The sequence below is a fragment of the Halichoerus grypus genome, chromosome 10 (assembly GCF_964656455.1).
Source record: "Halichoerus grypus chromosome 10, mHalGry1.hap1.1, whole genome shotgun sequence".
Classification (NCBI taxonomy): domain Eukaryota; kingdom Metazoa; phylum Chordata; class Mammalia; order Carnivora; family Phocidae; genus Halichoerus; species Halichoerus grypus.
The window spans coordinates 107,788,642-107,809,427 of NC_135721.1; the positions used below are offsets into that span (position 1 = coordinate 107,788,642).

At 51.3% G+C, this 20,786-nt stretch overlaps 1 protein-coding gene across 1 annotated transcript; it reads left to right on the forward strand.

Moving 5' to 3' along the window:
- The first annotated feature begins 9,702 nt into the window (after positions 1-9,702).
- On the forward strand, positions 9,703-18,922 carry LRRN4 (leucine rich repeat neuronal 4). Its single transcript, XM_036095822.2, has 4 exons — positions 9,703-10,354; positions 11,534-11,738; positions 15,191-15,328; positions 16,806-18,922. The coding sequence occupies exons 1-4, from the start codon at positions 9,703-9,705 to the stop codon at positions 18,046-18,048; spliced, it is 2,238 nt and encodes a 745-aa protein (XP_035951715.2). The 3' UTR covers positions 18,049-18,922.
- Positions 18,923-20,786: the final 1,864 nt, after the last annotated feature.

Consider the following 20,786-nt stretch of genomic DNA (forward strand, 5'->3'; position numbering starts at 1 on the left):
CTCTTCTCTCTCTACACACCTGCCTTAGGTAGCCTCAACCAGTCTGCGGGCTTTAAGCACCATCTATACGGTGCTGCCTCCCAAATGTAACACTCCAGCTCTGACCTCTCCCCAGAATTCCACAGTTGGATGTCCTGTTATCTCCCGCAGCATCTCCATAGGTCTACCAGACATCTCAAACTTAATATGACCAAGACAGAGCCTGTGATTTTCCTACCGCAAATCTGTTGCTCTCTTAGACTTCTCTTTCCCCGTAAATGGCATCTCAGTCCATCCAGTCCTCAACTCCAAGAGCCTAGAGATCATCCTTGATACCTATTTCTCATCCCTCATGTATTTGTTTCTTATGGCTGCTATAACAAATCACCACAAATCTGGTGGCTTAAAACGACATACAATATTACTCAGCCATAAAAAGGACTGAAATTTTTATAAATGCGACAACACGTTGGATCTTGGCATAAACATTATGCCTAGTGAAATAAGCCCGATATAGGACAAATATTGTACAATTCCACTGATAGAAAGTTTCTAGAATAGACAAACATAGAGACAGAAAGTAGAAAAGAGGTTACCAGGAGTTGGGGGTGGGGGGGAAGGGAAGTTATTATTTAATGGGTAGAGTTTTTGTTGGGATGATGAAAATGTTTCAGGCATAGATAACAGTAATAGTTACCCAACATTATGAATGTATTTAATGCCACTGAATAGTACACCTAAGGAGTGGTTAAAGTAATACGTGTGGTTATGTATATTTTACCACAATAAAAACACCAATGACATACGCATTTATTCTCTCAGAGTTCTGGAGGTGAGAATTCTGAAATCTGTTTCCCTGAGCCAACTACAAAGTGCCAGACGGGCCACACTAACTCGGGAGGGGTTGGGGACAATCCATTTCCTTGCCATTCCAGCTTCCACACTGTTCCTTGCATTCCTAGGCCCCTTCCTCTATCTTCAAAGCCAGTAGCATAGCACCTTCCTTCAGTGTCCACGTGGCCGTCTTCTCTGTGGTAAACTCTCCCTCTGCCTCCATCTTATAAAGACACCTGTGATTCCATTCGGGGCCCATCCAGATAATCCAGGATAATCTCCCCATCTCAGGATCCTTACCTTAATCTCATATGCAAATTCCTTTTGCCATATGAGTAATATCTACCAGTTCCAGGAATTGAGACACATGTATCTCTGGGGGCCATGATTCAGCCTACCACACCTCACTTCCAATCCATTAACAAGTCTTGTGGATTCCACTTTCATGACATATTTTAAATGTGAACACTTATCTTCACTTTCACTCTCATCACTCCTGAGCCAGCATCATCTCCTCCCCCGTGGATGCTTTCAACACCCCCCTCATGGAGCAGTCCAGCTTTACTCCTGCCTACCATAGACAAAGCAACTAGAGTGACCTTTAACACAACCTACTTGTGTAATCACATCCCTGCCCACCTCTCCCGTCTCCCACTATCCTCCAGCCACAAAGATCTGCTTTCTGTGATTCATACACAGCAGGTTCTTTCCTGCTTCCAAATCTTTGCTCATGCTATTCCCTGGAACATTATTCCCAGGACCCTTTGCATGTCAGCTCCATCTCATCCCCAGGCCTCAGTGCAAATGAAGCCATCCTTCCCCATGACCACCCCCACTCGCCTCCCCAATTCCTTTATATCACATCAGCCTGTTGATTTCCTTTATAATTCTTAACTGCAATCTGTAATTATCTTATTCACTTACTTACTTCTTGTCTATTCCCCAGTGGAGGCACAGAAGCATCAGGGGAGCTCCGGTCTTCCCAGGGGCCCAGGCTGGTATAGCAGCCACCTTCCCTAACACTGCCAGTGCCAGAGGGGAGGAGCGAGCCCTGGAGGGTCTCACACCAGCAATTAAATACATTGTCTACAAGTGACGCACATAGCTTCCTGTTACCACTCATTGGCCAGAAAAAAATATGGAAACATTCAACCACAAGGGGCCAGGAAGTACAATCTTACTGAGTGACCAGAGGGAGAAAAGCTGACACATGTGGCAAATAGCTCTAATGACCACCACAGGGCCTTTTATGACATGACCCCAAATAATGTTTCCAATGGCTTCTCCCTACACTCCTCCACCATGGCCCCTGCTAGCCTCCCGCCATATTGAACTGCCCGTTCCCTCCACCCACCATGTCTTGTCATACCTCCAGTTCACACCTACTGGGTCATGTACTTGGGATGCTCTTCAAAAATAAACACTATTCTGACCATGGATTAGTTTTGCCTGTTCTTGAACTTCACATAAATGGAACCATACAGTATGTATTCTTGTGCCCGCCTTCTGTTGTTCAACGCAGTGTCTTGTGAGATTCATCTGGGTTGTTGTTGTTATTGTTTTGTGACTGTGTGGAAACCCGCTGTATGACTATAGCATACTATACCATAATTTATGTACTCATTTTCCTATTTATAGCCCTTTGGGTTATTTTCAGTTTGGGGCTTTTATGAATAAAGTTGTTACAAACATTCTTTTGGTGGGTATATACGCTCATTTCTCTTGAGTATAAAGAGTGCATCTGCTGAGTCATTACGCAGATGTATGCTTAGCATTCATCAAAACTGCCAGTTTTCCAAAAAAGTTGTACCATTTGACAGTCCCGCCAGCAGCATATAAGAGTTCTAGTTGTTCCACATCCTCCCCAAAATTTGGTACTGTCAGGCTTTTTAATTTTGGCCATTCTGGTGGGTGCACAGGTGTATTTCATTGTGGTTTGGATTTGCATTTCCATGGTAAGTAGCACGTGCTCATATGCTTACTGGATAGCATGCATTTTTCCTCTCAACAAAGTCTTATTGTGTGTGTAAGTTGCTGTGGCAATGGGGAATAAACAACATCCAAGCTCTATAATATTCTAAATCTTGTTTGTGGAACTCAAACGCTTTTGCTTTGGGAAGGATTTTCTTTAACGTACTGAAAATCTGAATAAATACACAGGCAAACCATCACTGCTCTGTGGAAAATCCCAAAAAAGGCAATGTAACTGATCAGAAACCAAAGAAGGGGAAGACACAGTTAATAAACACTCATTCACTCTGCAAATATTTCTTAAAAACACGCGTTTTATACTGCTGGGCACTGAGAGCAGCAGCGAACAAGCTAGACACACGCCCTGGCCTAACAGAGTCCGCATTCCAGCCTCTTGTGACAAGACAGCATCTCCCACTGTTGGTGACTCTTCTCTGTCTTCCACCCCCTCTAGACTGAGAACTGCACGAAGAGCACGGTCCAGGTCTTATTCATCACTGAGTCCCCGCTTCATATACTGAGCACCTGGGGCATGCGCAGTTGATGGAGGATGTGTGTGCTGAATCCTAAGCCTGAACCAATCTGTTGACTTTCTAGATGAAAAATACGAGATAGAAGCTTAAGAATACAGATACTGTAACCAATTTAAAAAGTAGCAACATTAAAATGCCGACCCAATATCTTGTCCCAGTTTCAGGACCTTTCCACTCATGTGCTGCCTCAGGCTGTAATAAATTCCAGAATGTGCTTTATAAAAAAAAGCCCACATACTGTCTTATCCGACTTCCTACATGCCAAATAAAGTGGCCGATTAAAGTCTGAGCGCTCATTTTCGGGTGGGATTTTACCCACTATGGATTTTCACAGAATCTCAAGTGGTATTTTTTAAAAATTCTAAGCATTCTACAAATCGTTATGCTGAAAACTTAACTGCTATTGAGGAATGCCTCAGTAGGAAAGTACCATGAGTCTCAACCCAGGACTATTTTGTTCCCTGAAGATCATCTCCTCATAGGCAGGTCGGCCATGTCAGCAGAGTCCACTCAGACGTCTTGGTCCCCACCACCTGAAGGCCTCTTTTCTGCATACCATTCCCTGAGAGCTGGCTGCCCGGAGACTTGACAACCTGGTACCGACTCCTCCCTCAAACCCGCTCCCATTCCTCCAGCTTATCTCTGCTGTCAGAGAAGAACGCAGCCTCAGGCTTGTACATTCCGGCTCCAGCACTTAGGGGAAGAACCTAACCGTCTGGCGTCTGGAAAGCGAGGCAAGGGCAGCTGGCTGAAGAGTCACCTGCCGCCCAGGCCAGACTCCCTCAGCCCATCCCAGGCTGCCGCAACTGTGAACAGAACTGGACAGGACCCCTGGGGAAGCACCAATTCTGGATCTCAGGGGCAACCTATATTAGGGGTTTTATTTCTGGAGTTCTGGGGGTAAGAGGGGGAGAGCCTGAATCAGAACCCCCAGAAACTCTGCCCAGCGACCTGATGCTCAGCAGGTGTGTTCACTTAGCCATACCGATGGGGAAAGACCCACAGTGCTAATACCGGGGCAGGTGACACCTGGTCCACTATGCAAATGAGCCCAGAGCCCAGAATAGAATAACGAGAATTAGGCCACCCTTGCTTCTCACTGGGTTACTGGGATTCACCTCCGTGACCTCAGACAAGCCAATTTCCCTCTCTAGGGCCCAGGTTTCTCCCTCGAAAGTGGACAGGGAAGGGTGGAACCAGACAAGTTGTAAAGGCACTTCTAAGGCCAAGAATCCACAAGTCTGATTTTGATCTAAGTCCAGAAAACAAGTGTGGCCAAGTGTATAATTAATTGCTGGCTCATTTTTTTTTTTCCTGCAGGCTTTGGTTTTACTGACACTCTGACCTTGTGATCTACTTCCATGAGATCATCCCCCCGCCCCCCAAATCCATGAGAGTGTTGGGAATCTGGGTTGGAAATTTCTTTGTGACTCACTTCTCTCCTTCCACTTCTACCCCCACCCCAACCCCCAGACCCCTTGTCCACCCTCACCTGGGCTCTTTCGATGCTGGGATGCTGGAGTGCTGGGGGAGCCTGGGAATTCAATGTTTACTGTTCTGAGTCCTGCCCCATCCCCTCCTGGGCACTGCAGAGGGTACTGTGACTTGCCAAGTACTCTTCCCACTCATTTGTGGAACGTTTCTCCCGAGTGCCAGGTTCAGCCCTGGGCACCAGGGCTACTGAGAACAACAATGTGGCCCAGGCCTCAGGAAGTCTAATTCATATATTAAGAAGACTTGCCAATCCACCTGATGGTGGTTAGCCTGGGTCACCTGGGAGAGAACACCAAGGGAGGGCCTGCCTGGGAAAAATCTTGAAGGGTGCTATTGTGGACGCCATAGATGCCCACTCGTATCAGAGTTGCTCAATCCATGCTCAGGATAAGCCAGGAGTGTCAGGGAGTTAAAGCCACAGGAAGAACCCTCGAGCCAACAAGCAGCAGAAGCTGGTGGGTAAATAGCCCCAATTCCTCACCACTTCATCCTGAGGTATGCTTCACACAGTCTCTCAGGGGGCCCAGTGGGATTGACTGAGCTGCTCACTAACACAGCCGCAGGGCCTTGCCTTCCCTTCCCTGTCTCACTTCCTACTCCCTCTCCATGCTCCTCGGGGTCACCTCCCAAATAAACTCCCTGTACCCAAGTCCTTATCTCAGGGTCAACTAGTTTCTTTTTTTTTTTTTTTTTTAAGATTTTACTTATTTATTTGAGAAAGAGAGAGAGCACAGAGGGAGAGGAAGAGGGAGAAGCAGACTCCCCGCTGAGCAGGGAGCCCCTACATGGGGCTTGATCCCAGGACTCTGAGATGATGACATGAGCTGAAGGCAGACACTTAACAGACTGAGCCACCTAAGAGCCCCTCAAGGTCAACTCTTAAGGTATGGAAGAGTAAGTTTAAATGGAGAGTCAGGTGGTCAAGGCGGAGAGCATCTTGGCAGAGGGAGCCACCTGGGTAAAGTGATGGAGGACAGGACATGGTGTGGCATTTGGCATGGCACGGCAAACTTGTTGGTCCCAGGACTTTGTTGCATCCTTGTCCAGAGGGGACAAACACTTCAGTCATTTTTTCCTGACCTCCCAGAGGTGCTGGAAGAGAAGGGGTTGAAGAAGATGGCCAGCGGCTTCCTGAGAGGAACCCAGTGGCCCTGCCCAGGTGTCTGCCTCCGTCCTGGGCCCTCAGGGGTGCAAGAAGTTGGCTCTGTTTCTTCTGAAAATGAGCTGCTCAACTATGAAAAGAAATTTCCCAACTGTCCGGGCTTCTTGCATGATTTGGGTCTATCTAAATATTTGGAAAATGTTCTCTTGTGCTTATAGGGAGTATTACATGGTCAAAGGCTGAGGCCTATGGAAGGCAATAGAAAGCAGTGGTTAAGCCAGACAGACTAGCTAGTTGTGTGCTCCAGAACCAAGGCAGCCCCTGCGAACCTCAGTTTCCTTATCTGTACCATGGGAATAATAGTACCTGATGGGGATTCAATAAGATAATGCATATGGCGTTAGGCTCTGACTATAGTAGATGCCCGATTTTAAAAAAAGTGGTAGTGCTGACAAGCTGAGTGTACCCACTGGGGGCAAAGCCAATCAGCCACCTGGGCAAGACCAGCGAGCAAACTCTGCTATGAAGGGTCTACCACCAGCCTCCCCAGCTCAAAAGCCCAATTGGGCAGCCCACCCAGGGTGTGCCTGCTTGGGTTGGCTATGACAAGAGCAAACCAGATGGCCAAGCTCAGCCATCAGGTCATCCTGTCCAGGCCAGGCCTTTGCCACCATTGGTGAGCTAGCCAACAAGCAGTGGGGACAAGACGTTGGCTCAAAAGGCCTGTGGCTCTGGGCAAGTGCAGGGAAATGACCTCAGTGGGGTTCCTCAGCCCCCCTTGCCCCACTGGTGTGCAGAGGAGCACCCAACAGTACTCCCTGGGATCCTCTTTTATAGGCTTCCATGGGGGGCCAACTTCCTTCCTCTTCAGGGTCTCTGTTTCAGTAGATTTGACCCCTCTTATCTGAGAGCCCTTCCTGAACTCCCCAAATCCCTGCTGGCCTGTAGGGTAGACCTGGCCGGGTTAACTCCGAGAGAAGGCTGACAGGGAGGGGCTCTGGGCCTGGGCCCTGGGCTTTCTGGTCGGTGACTGCATTGCCCCAGACAGGGTTGTATAGAACAGGCCTCTCCCCACCCCGGCCTAGGGCAGATGAAGGAACGCTTCTGAGCAGCAAGAACCAGGCTGGCACTTACGCTGATATTTTGATGCTTTGGGTAGAGAAGGCCTCAAAGGAGATCCCAGGGGACTTGCAATTATCCAATTAACACAACATGCCAGTTTCCTAGGTGGCCTGGAGTTCCTCAGGGCTGCTCAGATAAGGACTGACAGGAGGAAAGATCCACAAAGTTCTGGTCCTTGTCTGTGTACACAATGCTGGGAATGATTAACCCCTGGCCTGGGGGCGGTGGCGGGAAGGGGCTGGGGGTAGGGGATGCAGATCAAAGGCTCTCAGACAAAATGACCAGTCTTGGAACTCTGGGAGAGGGGGGCTGTCTGCTCTAAACAGAGCATATTTAACATCACCACAGCTTCAGGGAGTCCTGGGGCTCTTGGTAGCCAGCATCAATCGCCCCAGCCATGGGGCAGAATGTTCTTTCTGCATTTCCGCCATCTTTAATTATCTTCACAAGATAAACAGAGAGACACATACCCACGCTGTCACCAAACTGGGTCCCAGAGAAACCAATCTAACCGTTCCTGGGAACGCCTGTATCTGGTTTTGTTGCAGGATTTCTCTGCCCATGGTTCTTGGTCCCACCGCTTCGAAGAATGAAGAGGTAGACCAGATGCAGAGTGGTGCGCAGCAAAGCAGAGCTTATTGAGCGATAGTCTAAAGCTCCCAGAGAGGGAGGGGGCCCGAGTGGGTTGCCCTCGGAGTTTCTAAGTTGAGGGGTTTTCATGAGCAACTATCCTAAGCAATCAGGGTGCGCTGAGTCATGCCAGTCAGGGCTTTGGTAACGTACCTGTCTACCTACGAGGTTCATGTCTCTGTGCTGGTCTTTTTTTGCTGACATCTGGGGGCTTAGGTCTTAACTGCCTCTTGCCCGTGACAGGGACAAATGCCTTGTGGTTAATTGTCTTATTTTAGGACAGAAGCCATTTCTGCAAAGGCAGCAAAACGGATGTTAGTGCTGTTTTCTTTTAGCTGTCCTGACTCCATATTTTCTTGTTGGGGACCCTAGCCCTGACTCCCTATCTGTCCAACTAACTCCTAACAGTTTGAGCCTGCCCCTGCTCCCAGACTCTTCTGAGGACCCACTCTCCCACCACTTTTTCCTCTAAAGCTCTGCAAGTCTTCCTCTGGACTGGGGTGTCTTCCTCCCTTGGGAAAGGGGGCTTCCTCCTCATACCAGCTCATCATGCAGCCTTCAACCATCCCAGGAAGTGGGAACCACTGGCAGGAGGATTAGATTCCTCTGCCTCATTGTACCCATTAGCCCCCAGTACTCTCCTTGGCCAGGGAGAGCTGACTCCCTCCCTTTGTCAGGCCCTGGAAAGGCAGTGTAGGGAGAGGAAAAGATGGGGGAGGGCAGGAAGGAGGTGCCAGGCCTAGAAAGGGGCAGACCCAGGCCCAGCGCAGGGGAGGAGGGAAACAGGCAGTGAGAGTGTTGGCTAAGGACCACAAAGTCTTGGTGGGGAAGGAGGGGCTGCAGGGACTGGAGTATCTTAGGCCTCTCAGTGGGTGGGGCTGGGAGCAGGGATACCTGGGAAACAGGCTCCCTCTGGAATTCATCGTTGAGCCGCTGTCTCAGTCACGGACCTCTGGAATCTATAAGATAGAGGACTGCACACGGGCCTCCAGGGGTGCCACACTCCAAAAGGACAGCTTAGGGTGAGTATGACATACTGCCAGACGCATGGATTCCTGGCCTCGGTTTCCAGGATCCTCGTCATTGCCTTGACCGCCAACTAGCAAGAGAGAAGCCCTTCCCCTGGGTGGTTGCTCAGAAACCTGGTGGTCAGCAGAGACAGCGGGGTAGAGGAATACACACCTGCAGAGATGGGGCCACTAGAAGCAGTTTGTGATCTACCCCTACCCGATCTCCCAGCTGCCCTAAGCAATTCTGGGGACTCTAGAAACTCCACACCTAGGAGCCTTCAGCCACCCCTCCAGGGCAAGGCTGACCTCAGGGCCCTGGCTTTCGCTGGAACCAGCGTGAAGACCAGGAAATGCTCGGATCCAGGTTCCCAAGCCTCACAGCTTTCTGGGGGCTCTTTTCTTCCCAAAAGGCAACCCTGAGGGCCCTCTCAAGAGAAAGTTCTGCCCTCAGAACTCATTTTAAAACATGACCTGCAAACCAGGTCAAATGCAAATCGGACTCACCTGTGGCTGGGCAGTTGTAAGGGGGGAAAATGGAGGCAACTCAGTTTTGTTGGACTTGACAAAATCTCCCGGAAGTCCCATGTTTCTATTCCAGCAGAGCTTCTCCTGACTGGGGTCATTCACTGGCTCATTATTAATAGACGTTTCTGGAGCCGCATCTGTGCACCTGGGGAAAGTTTACAGCAATAAAGGGCACGGTCTCTTCCCTCCGGAAGCTCGTGCAATGGGGACAAGGGAGGAGGTGACTTGGAAGTTCAGGCCGGAGGGGACAGGTGAGGGAAGCCTTCTGCAAGAAGTCACCTGTGGATACTAATCCGCAAGTGAATTCGAGGGAAGGGCATCGCTGGGAGCAGGAAGGGCAGGAGGGGCCACAGGAACGTCCCCCCCACCCCCCGACCCCGACCTTCGGGAAACATCCAGGGCCTGTGCTTCTCCTCAGAGTAGAGGAGCACATTTGCCCCTTCGTGCGGGGTTTCTGCGGATTTAAGGGGCCGTCGTGCTGTTGTCTCCGCAGCCACGCACCATGTGGTGGGCCCTGCTGCCGCTACCGCTGCTGCTGCCCACGGCGCTGCGCCCCAGCTGGGCAGGGCCACCCCAGGAGACGGGCCCTCTTTTCCGGCTCACTCGGCGGGACCCCCGGGAGAGCGGGACCAGCAACGCCACGGTGTCGCCGTGCGAGGGGCTGCCCGCCGCGGGAGCCTCGACCTTGACCCTCGCGAACCGCAGCCTGGAGCGCCTGCCCCGCTGCCTGCAGCCCGCGCTGCGCAGCCTAGACGGCAGCCACAACCTGCTGCGCGCCCTGAGCGCCGCCGAGCTCGGGCCCCTGGCGCGGCTGCAGGTGCTGACGCTGCGCCACAACCGCATCGCCGCGCTGCGCTGGGGCCCCGGCGGGCCGGCGACGCTGCACACGCTGGACCTCAGCTACAACCGGCTGGCCGCGCTGCCGCCCTGCGCCCCGCCCGCGCTGCCCGGCCTCCGCTCGCTGGCGCTCGCCGGGAACCCGCTGCGGGCGCTGCAGCCCCGGGCCTTCGCCTGCCTCCCCGCGCTGCGCCTCCTCAACCTCTCCGGCACCGCGCTGGGCCGCGAGCCCGGGGCGGGCATAGCCGACGCGGCCTTCGCGGGAGCGGGCGGCGCGCTCGAGGTCCTGGACCTCAGCGGCACGTTCCTGGAGCGCGGTGAGTCCGGGCGGCGCCGGGAGTTCGGGGTGGGGGTGGCCGGGCTGGGCAGGCGCCCGCGGGGCGGGGCCGCGAACTTCCTCCGGAGGGGGGGGGCGACCAGGGCGCCTGGCTCAAGGTGCTGCTCAAAAATAGCCCCTCCTCCATTTCCAGAGCCCAGCGGGCCCGGGTCAACTCCTGGGGGGCCCAAGAGGTGGGGACTGTTATTATGGATCCCCGCTTTACTTAGGAGGGAACGAGGGCGCGGACAGGTGAATGACTGGCCCACGGTCTCCCAGCTCAGTAAGTGGTGGCTCCAAATCTGAGCCCAGGCCTTCGGGGGCGCAGGGCCCAAGTTTCGCCCCTTGTTCGCCTGCTACCCAGCAGAGCTGGCAAATGCTTGTAGAATGGCGACGTGGGGGCATCGCTTCGGGGCCGATGAATGAATGAATTTAGCACCAAACACGCCGTTAACCTGAAGCAGCAGATGCCTCCTGAGGATGAATTCATTGATTTTTCTACTTGGTTTGGCTCAGCTTGTTTCTGTGAACGTTGAATCTTCAAACAAGACACATGTACTTGGCATGTTTTGACTGATTTCCAAGGTTGGTTTTGTTTAAAAAAAAAAAACACAAAACACTATATATGCCTATAATCTACCTGTTCCACCGCAGACAGAAAAAAAGAGCGCGAATGGAAAACAGGGAAAGTGGCACATTCTCCATTTGTTAGGAGAGCCACGGAATTCGGTTTCCGGGCCTCATCTAGCCTTGCTCTTCCTCTCCTCCTTCCTTACCTCTCTCAAAGATGTCCCCACTTCTGGTAGCCATCAGAGTGAAGTCTGGGGTATTTCCCTGTGGAGTTTAACAAGAAGGTGGGCAACAGCAGCCTTGGAGACAGTGTCCTGGGTTCAAGTCCTCGCTCCATCCCTCCCCAGCTCTGTGGCCCTGGGCCTGTCCTTCTCCTCTCTGACTTTGGCTGCCCTGGGTCTGGAAGGAAGGAAGGAAAGACTGGTTGTCTCTGAAGGCTCTTCCAGCTGAGATGGCCTATGCTTCTGAGATTCCCACAGCTGCTAACTGCCCATGTTCAGCAATGGCCTTTTTGACTCACCTTGTCCCTCTCATTCTTTCCTTAATGCTGTGCTGGCCCCGCCGGTTTGTGCCTTCCTGGGTAGTGGGCAGTTTCCCCTCTGTATTTCAGTGCAGTCAGGGTGGATCAGAGACCTCCCGAAGCTCACGTCTCTCTACCTGAGGAAGATGCCCAGGCTGAGAATTCTGGAGGGGGACATTTTCAAGATGACCCCCAACCTGCAGCAGCTGGATTGTCAAGACTCCTCAGCACTTACCTCTGTCCATACACACATCTTCCAAGACACTCCTCGCCTACAGGTCCTTCTATTCCAGAAGTAAGTGTTTCTAAGACGCACGTGAATCACATAACTAATTTCTGCCCATTACACTAAGTTGAACACGTGTAACCGTTTTATAGCACTAACCAGACCTTTATTCCTCTCCCTCCGCTCCTTCTCATCCTCGCTGGACTTCTGTTCTTCCTCATCCTTTGGGTGATATCTTGGTCAGGTACCGGATAGTCCATCGGCCTAATAACCATGCAACTCAGTCTTGTCCAGAGTAATAGTAAAACTCCAAACTCTCATGCATGTAAAGTTTCCTTTAAGCCCAGGCTGAGAAACTTGCAGTGGGAAGAGGGTATGAGGCATCAGGTTCTTCTCTATTTCTGGATCCACCTGCTTCCCCCCCCAACCCCAGGGATTTATGCAGTTCAGCCCTTCCAAGGTTTGAATGGGTCTAGGGAGGAAAGGTGAGAGGGTAGAAGGGTTCTACTTGCAGTTGGAACCCAGGGTCAGTCCTTCCAGGCCTGGTTGTCCAAAGTGTCACTGTATTCACCCTCCTCATTGAGAGAAGCTCCTGTCCTGACTTCCGCAGGAAGGGCAGCATCCCTGTGAAGATGACCCCAGGCCACCTCCTTTCCTGGGGCCCTCATCTGGGCCCCAGGAAGCACCTTTGCCCCATCATCACTTTTAAAGTAGCCACCTCTCTCTTTCCTCTGCTAGCTCCAGCCACAACCAGAGTGTTCACTTTGGGGTTTGTCATGGGAGAAAAGGAAACAGAACACGCAGAGCACTTAGCTCAGCACCTGGCACATGTTGTGTGCTGTACCATTCGTGAAGATGATATGGTGGCTGTGAAGAAGGTGACATCGTGTTGGTAATGATGGTGAACTGGTGACAGTGATGGTAATCGTGATGATGATTGTGGTGGTGGTGATGTTGGTGAGAGGGATTTCCTCTCTGGCTCAGACTCCTCTTCTGAGCTTCAGACTTGTATGTAAGGTAGCAGATGTGGAGTCCCCCTGCCCCCGGCTCAAATCCTGACTCCATCCCCAGTCACACACCCCGTCTCTGCGGAGCCCAGGTTAAGAACGCTTGCGATCCAGTCACTACATTCAGCCAAGAGGTCTGTCTAAATCATAATCCGATTGAGTCTCTTGCCAAATGGAAACCTTGCAGCGCTTCCTGAAGGAGAAGGTTAAATTCCTTCTGGCTCATCCTAGTTCCCCCTCCCTCCCCCAACCGTACCACCTCTGCTCCAGCTGGTGGGGGAAGGGGGGAAGGAAGCAGCCACTTGCTTTCTTGGTGCTTTCCAGCGTCTCCATCTGCTCTGCTGGACCCTCTCTCCCCTTCGCAGCCTGGCCTACTCGCAGCTCTCCTTAGCTCACCCACAGCCTCCCCTGGGGGCTGTGCTAAATACCGAGTCACGTTTGGCTGCCCTGGCGTGGCCGGCACGCACCAGTGAGAGGATGGCCACCTTCCTTGCTGCTCGGCCAACCAGTGTGCCCCAAAGCCCTCTGCGGCCCCCTCTGACATGCGGGGGGGGGGGCAATAGTTCAGCAAAGAAGTGAAAAGAGGGGGCACCTGGGTGGCTCAGTCGGTTAAGCGTCTGCCTTCAGCTCAGGTCATGATCCCAGGGTCCTGGGATAGAGCCCCACTCCCTGCTCAGTGGGGAGCCTGCTTCTCCCCCTCCCTCTGCCCGCCACTCTGCCTACTAGTGCTCTCTGTCAAATAAATAAATAAAAATCTTAAAAAATAAATTAAAAAAAAGAAGTGAAAAGAGGTTATTTAGGAGAGCAAGTGAACCTTCTTTCACCCTAGGGCTCTGTAAGTTCAGATGCAGAGACACGCAGCACACACCAGGATGTGAGCCAGGCCCTCCCGTACCTCCCCTGTGGGTGGTGATTCGACTTGATTTTATCACACGCAAGTTACATCGGTGACAGAAAGGGCCACCGGATAAAGAAAGGACTCATTTTCCTTATCTGTAAAATGAGCAAAGTATTATTCTGTCACTGAATTGTCGTAATGATGTCGGTGAGCTAATGAATGTAAAGCCCTGGGTAATGTTAACTGCTCAAAAAGATGATAATCCTTTTTCCTTCCCCCCCTTCAGGCAAAAAGAAAAATACTTCCTTGGCATGCTGAAGTGCTAAGTAAATTCTCCTTCTAAGACTTCTACTCTAGCTCTGTGAAATCTGCTGAAAACAAGCATGCATATATGTATATACTCATATTGTGCATTAAGCTTCCAGATAAATAGCACACACATATATCTGGTGTTCCAGAGGGGACAACTGTCCGGTCCCCACCACCCCAGAGTGTTAGAGCGGGTCTGGGGAGTGGGTCCGTCCTCACCTAGGACGTGAGCATCTCCCACAGAGCAGCTGGGGAAGGCAGATGGTTCCCAGGCGGGTGGAGGAAAGCCAGCCTTTGGTCAGAAGAAACCTGAAGGTAAAGTGCAGCAACTGTTGCCCAAGATGAAGTATTACTGAGGCCAGGGGACTCAAGGAGTTGAGAAAGTTGAGGCCAAATGCTCTGTAAGACTCTAGGGAAGAAAGAGCCAAGTATTGGGAGGGGACCTGCCATTGCTGGGTGTGCTAGACCCTTTGCAAAATGGTCCTGCGTCATTCCTCCCATCCTTGTAGACACGCCCCTTTGCAATGTGACTTTGCAGCTCCTCCCACCAAGAATTGGAGTCTATTCTCCACCTCTTGAAGCTGGACTTGGCCTTGGGACATTAGCAAAAGGGACGTAAGTAGAAACTTGAAAGCAGTTGAGGATTGGAGCTTTCCCTTCCAGGCTGGTGGGGAGCCCCCCCTCCAACCCCACCACCATGTGCACTAGCCTGGGCTAGCCTCCTGAATGATGAGGAGTATATGGAGGGAGGCCCCAGCAAACCTAGTTGAGTCTCCATATATGTGAGGCCATCCTAGATCTTCCAGCCCCACTGAGCTGGTCCAGACCACAAGAACCACAGACCCATGAGAAAAAACAAATATTTGTTGTTTTAAGCTACTAAGTTTTGGGGAAATTTCTACCCAGCAAGAGCTTAACTGATACACTCCAGCGAGGCATCTTCCAAAGGACTGGTGTTGAGTGCCATCAACAACAGTTCAACTGCGATAGTACATACTCAAGACTGTTCTCATTAATAAAGAGCTTCTGCCATTTCTTGTGACTGGTCTATAATCACAATATCTTACTTTTGTGTGGACACTTACACTTTTAAACAGTTTCATTATCACAGACTCTTTTTGATATAACAAATGGGCAGGGGAGTACTGTCTCCATTTGATATGTGGGGTGATAGTGACTGAGTTGGGTTGGTATCTCCACTTTACAGATGACGAAAAAAAATGAAGTCTGAGGTCATTAAAGAGTTTTGTCCAAAGTAGTATCATCTAACCCCTAACAGAATGGTTTTGCAAGTGACACCACCATGGCTCTCTGGGAATAGTTTTGACTTGGTTTTTAAAGCCTGACTTGATTTTTTTGTGTTTCAGCTGCAACTTGAGTTCCTTCCCTCCTTGGAGCCTGCATTCCTCCCAGGTCCTGTCCGTCAGCCTCTTTGGCAACCCCCTCATTTGCAGCTGTGAATTGTCCTGGCTCCTCAGGGATACAAAGAGGACTGTCCTAAGCAGGTAACACATTTACAAAGCAGATGACTAAGAGGTGAGCAGAAATTCTCACAGCTTATGGCTTGCTCTTCTTGGGCAGGTTGGCAGTGTTGGGCATGGTGGCCACTCCCCATGTAGTCACACTCAGGGTCCCCCAGTGATCAAGACTCTTCATTCCAGCCAGCCAGAGTGACAGAGAGCATGGAGGAACAGACATGACGGTTTTAATAGGCCAAGCCAGGAGGTGGGGCTCCTCACTTCCCCGGCATCTCATTGGCCAAATGTCAGTTGCAGGCCACACCTACTATAAGGAGGCTGGGAAATGTAGTCTAGTTTTGTGCCCAGTAGGAAAAAAAAATGGGCTAAGTGAACAGCTAGATTAACTCCACCAAGACAGTCTTATCTTTGTTCCATTTTACGGACAAGTGGGTGGGGGCCCAAAGAGAGGAGGTGCTTGCTTAGGTTCATGCAGCTGTTGGGTGGAGGAGGCAGGATCTATCTTCCTCCAAAATGGTGGGGGTGGCTCTTAACCACTGGGCCCCACTAGTGAGTCCCCAAGATGCAGCCTGGTCCCCTGCATCATTCAGTCCAAGGCCGATGGACTTACAGAGCTCTTATGGGACAGGGGAAAAAGAAGTCCTTCAAAGACTTCCCATTGGCTGTTGGCTAGAAGAGCTGTTTTTGCAGTGGGGAGCCATGCCCAGGCTGGCCACCAGGAGAGAATGGGGGCTGGCTGGGGACACCTCTGGTCATGAGTACCCTCAACCCAGCTCCACTAGCCCCTCTGGCTCACTTTAGGAGACACCTCCCCCCATCCTGTGCGATTTTTTTTCATGTCCCACCCAAACCCAGCTATGAGGTGGGAATCAGTCTGCCCCCATCCCCTTCATGTTACCTCCAAAGATAAGGCCCCAGGCCCTTTGCAGTGAAGGGTCTCACTACAGTATTAGTGAAGAGGTTGAGAGTGCAGCCTCTTCACAGCACTTACTACTTTTGATTTTGGCTGTGTTACTGAACCTCTCTGTGCCTCTACTTCCTCATCTGTAAGATGGGGATAATAGTGGCTACCTCATAAGGTTATACAGATTAAATTAGTTGGTACAGTAAAGTGCTAACAGTAGTCACTAGCATATGGCAAGGACTCAGAACATGTTAGCTCGTGTGAGAATTATTACTAGTAGTCAGCCAGGAAGCAGGTAGGTGACAACAAAATGGCAGACTAGGAGAACCGGAACCAGCATTCACAGTGCCTGCCCTGGGTTTAGGTTCTGCCACTTGCTATCTCGGGCAGTTAGTTCCTCTTGCTGAGCTTCTGTTTCTTTCTCTGCCCAATGGGAATGATGAGGGAGGCCCTTCCACAGGTTGCCCTGAGGGTCAGGGAAGTGAAGGACCGAGAGTGTGCCGCCCGTGGTACCTGGCAGACATGTTAACGGGGTTTGATGAGAGGGATCGTCTGCACCGAGGACTCAAACACCTTCTAACTGGTTGGCCTTCCCTTTAGGGCAGCGGACACTGAGTGTGTACCAGCTTCAGGGTCCCAAGACACCTTCTCGGCCCCTCTCTCGCTGACCCAGCTGCCCACTGTGTGCCGTCTGGACCAAAGCACCACCCTCCTCGATTCCAGCTCGCCCTACTCTGTTCCCTTCGCCCACGCACCGTCTACACGGGGTCTCACCACCCCACCGAGCACGGCCCCCTCCACTCGACCGGTGGAAGCTGGGCAGAGCGTCACCAAGCCCCCCTCCCTCCCCGCGGATTCCGCCACGCAAACTGCATGGTCACACAGCGCCGTCAAGGTGGGGACCGCCCCCTCCACGGCCACCTCCACAGCAGATCCCAGCCACTCCGGCGCTCTGCGCAGGGCTGCAAGCACAGCTGGGACAGAGCCCCAAGAAGAACACGCTGCCATGCTGGGCCATGCGCCTCACGTCTCAGCTGCCTCCACCGCCTCGGCCAGCAAACACCCTGGGCTCTTCCCTACCCCCTGGAGCCCAGCGCGGACGCCCCAGCCCGACTGCACGACACAGGCCATCCCGCAGGCGCCCCACCCGAGTCCTTCCGAGGGCGCGATTCCCATCTTGCTGTTGGACGACTCCAGCGAGGAGGAGGAGGAGGGGCAGAAGGAGGAGGTGGGCGCGCTTCCCCAGGATGTCCCCTGTGATTACCACCCCTGCAAGCACCTCCAGACCCCGTGCGCGGAGCTGCAGAGGCGCTCGCGGTGCCGGTGCCCCGGCCTCAGCGGGGAAGACACCCTCCCGGACCCCCCCAGGCTGCAGGCGGTGACCGAGACCACCGACACGTCGGCCCTGGTCCGCTGGTGCGCCCCCAACTCGGTGGTGCGCGGCTACCAGATGCGCTACTCTCCCGAGGGCCGGCCGGGGAACCAGTCGGTGACGGTGGTGGCGGACATCTACGCCACCGCCCGGCAGCACCCCCTGTACGGGCTCTCGCCGGGCACCACGTACCGCGTGTGCGTCCTGGCCGCCAACCGGGCGGGCCTGAGCCAGCCGCCGGCCTCGGGCTGGACGCGGGCGTGCGCCGCCTTCACCACCAAGCCCAGCTTCGTGCTCATCTTCGCGGGGCTGTGCGCCGCCTGCGGCCTGCTGCTCGTCACCACCGTGCTGCTCGCCGCGTGTCTGTGCAGGCGGGGCCGGTCGCCACGTCCGCAGCGCCATGACACGCACCTGGTGGCCTACAAAAACCCAGCCTTCGACTACCCGCTCAAGCTCCAGACGCTCAGTTAGCTCAGCGCCCTCTCCTCCACTCGAACTCGAGCTGAGGAACCGGCCGCCTGTGTGCCGAAAAGAAGATACAGAGGGTCAAAGGTGACCCCGTCAGCTCAGAATGCCTCTAATTTCCTGTGAAGCCATGCAGTTTCTCAGTCCGAGGAACCACTGCCTTCCCCGCCTTCTACTTCTCTGTTCCCAGAAACGTTAGGGTTCACACCAGACCACCCCCGTTGCCGCGGGTCATCCTTGTGTGTTATTTGGGTTTTTCAACAGTCAATGCCCCTTGGCGTCCAAGCGAATAGATTGGGTGTGAAAATAGGGAGAGAGAAAACAGTTCACACAATTCAGTCTCTTTTGCCATATTGGAAGTGACATCCTCAAGTCATTTCAGGGAAGTTCCCTCGTGGTCAAGCTCTGGCTAAGGCACCTGGATTCAAGGAAGCAACTCCAGTGGATTCTTAATCTGAGAACTCGGGGTAAAGGAGAACTACTGGTTATGTTTCCTGAGGCCGTCCTGGTTTATTGCGTTTATTGGCAAAAAAAAATGTGCTTCAAGCTTTGTAGTTATCTTCTGGGAACATCTGTGAAACACAAGGATAAGCTGTCCTTTTTAAAGTCATTTTTTACTGCACTTCTCCATAGTCTAAGTGGTCAAAGAAACTATGAACTCCTTTTCTTAAGAAAGCTTAATATGGTCACTTTCAAGACTTGGTCTTTTAAGAGAGAAGAGATGAACAAAAGAGAACCTCAGGGCTCTAGCTAGAGGCCAAAGCATTTTGCTCTCCATTGCATCAAACAATGCCTTCATGATTTGTATCTGAGTGTGGGCAACGCCTTCCGACAGCGCTTTTCACTTGTATACCAACTTTAAAAAAATGATTTTATAAAATTACTCTGTGGGTCATATTTCTAGATTTTAATTTTCTACGTTAGTATTTATTTCACTTCTCTGTGACTACTGTAACAGTTACCACAAACTGGGTGGCTTAAAACAACAGAAATTTATTCTTACAGTTCAGGCCAGAAAACCACAACCAAGGTATCAGCAGGAGTGGTCTCTTCTGGAGACTCTGAGAATTGTTCCATGCCTGGCCTGGTGGCTGGCAGTCCTGGGTGCTCCTTGGCTTGTGGATAAATCCAATCAATGCCTCCATTGTCTTATGGCATTCTGTGTGTCCAAATTTCCCTCTTTAAAAAAAATGTTTCTCCCCCCATCTTTACAGAGATATAACTGACATATAACTTTGTGTAAGTTTACAATATACAACCTAATGATCTGATACACATATATATTAGGAAATGAAGGTTACCTTCACCTCACATGGTGTGTGGTAAGGACTTCTAAGACCTACTTTCTAAGCAACTTTCAAGTATACATTAACTATAATCATCGTGCTGTCTTCTGGGGATCATTAGATCTCTAGAACTTACTCATAACTGGAAGTTTGTACCCTTTGACCACATTCACCCATTGTCCCCCACCCCTATGAACCACCAATCTACTGCTGTTTCTAGGAGTTGGGTGTTTTTTGTTTTTAGATTCTACATATAAGTGGAATCATATAGAATTTGTCCTCTGCCTATCTCACTTGGTATAGTGCCCTCAAGTTCCATCCATATTGTTGCAAATGGCAGGATTTCCATTTTATCGTTGAATATTACTGTCTCTATATATTTATACCACATTTTATCCACTCATCCATTGACACTTGGGTTGTTTCCATGTCTTGGCTGTTGTAAAGAATGCTGCAGTGAACATGGGGTTCAGATCTCTTCTTCAAGATGATTTCATTTCCTTCCAGTATATACCCAGAAGTCAAACTTCCCTCTTAAGGACACTAAGCATTAGATTAAGGCCTACACAAATCCAGTAGGACTTCATCCTAATATGATTACATCTGCAACGATCCCATTTCTAAGTAGGTCACAATCACAGGTACCAGGGCTTAGAACTTGAATATTATCTTTTCGGGAGACACAATTCAACCCCAAACAGCATTTATTTCTGTAAAAAAAAAAAATCAAGGAGCGCCTGGGTGGCTCAGTCAGTTAAGTGTCTGCCTTCAGCTCAGGTCTTATCTCAGGGTCCTGGCATCCAGCCCCAGGTCAGGTTCCCTGCTCAGAGGGGAGACTGCTTCTCCCTCTCCCTCTGGCCCTCCCCGCCCCCAGGTTCATGCTCTCTTTAATAAATAAAATCTTAAAAAAAAAAAAATCAAGTTTGGGCGCCTGGGTGGCTCAGTCGGTTAAGCGTCTGCCTTCGGCTCAGGTCATGATCCCAGGGTCCTGGGATGGAGCCCTGGGTTAAGGCCCCCTGCTCAGTGGGGAGTCTGTTTCTGTCCCTCCCCCCACTTGTGTTCCCTCTTAAATAAATAAGATCTTTTTTTTTTTTTTAAGATTTTATTTATTTGACAGAGAGAGACACAGCGAGAGGGAACACAAGTAGGGCGAGTGGGAGAGGGAGAAGCAGGCTTCCCACCAAGCAGGGAGCCCGATGCGGGGCTCGATCCCAGGACCCTGGGATCACGACCTGAGCCGAAGGCAGATGCTTAACGACTGAGCCACCCAGGCGCCCCAATAAATAAGATCTTTAAGAAAAACAAACAAAACCCATTAAGCTTGATTCCCACGTATCGTTTCCAAAACCATGCTGCAGAAACTCAATATATCCAAGTTTGACCTCAATAGGTATTTGAAGTTTAGAAAAGGCTTCCCAAAATTCTAAGGCGGATCCCAAGCAAGTTTCATCAGATATG

Bases quoted from the DNA above. Each gene is read 5' to 3' on its own strand.
- LRRN4 (XM_036095822.2), top strand. From the start codon at position 9,703: ATGTGGTGGGCCCTGCTGCCGCTACCGCTGCTGCTGCCCACGGCGCTG. The intron at 10,355-11,533 runs GTGAGTCCGGGC...TCTGTATTTCAG, and splicing joins CGGCACGTTCCTGGAGCGCG to TGCAGTCAGGGTGGATCAGA. The intron at 11,739-15,190 runs GTAAGTGTTTCT...TTTGTGTTTCAG, and splicing joins CAGGTCCTTCTATTCCAGAA to CTGCAACTTGAGTTCCTTCC.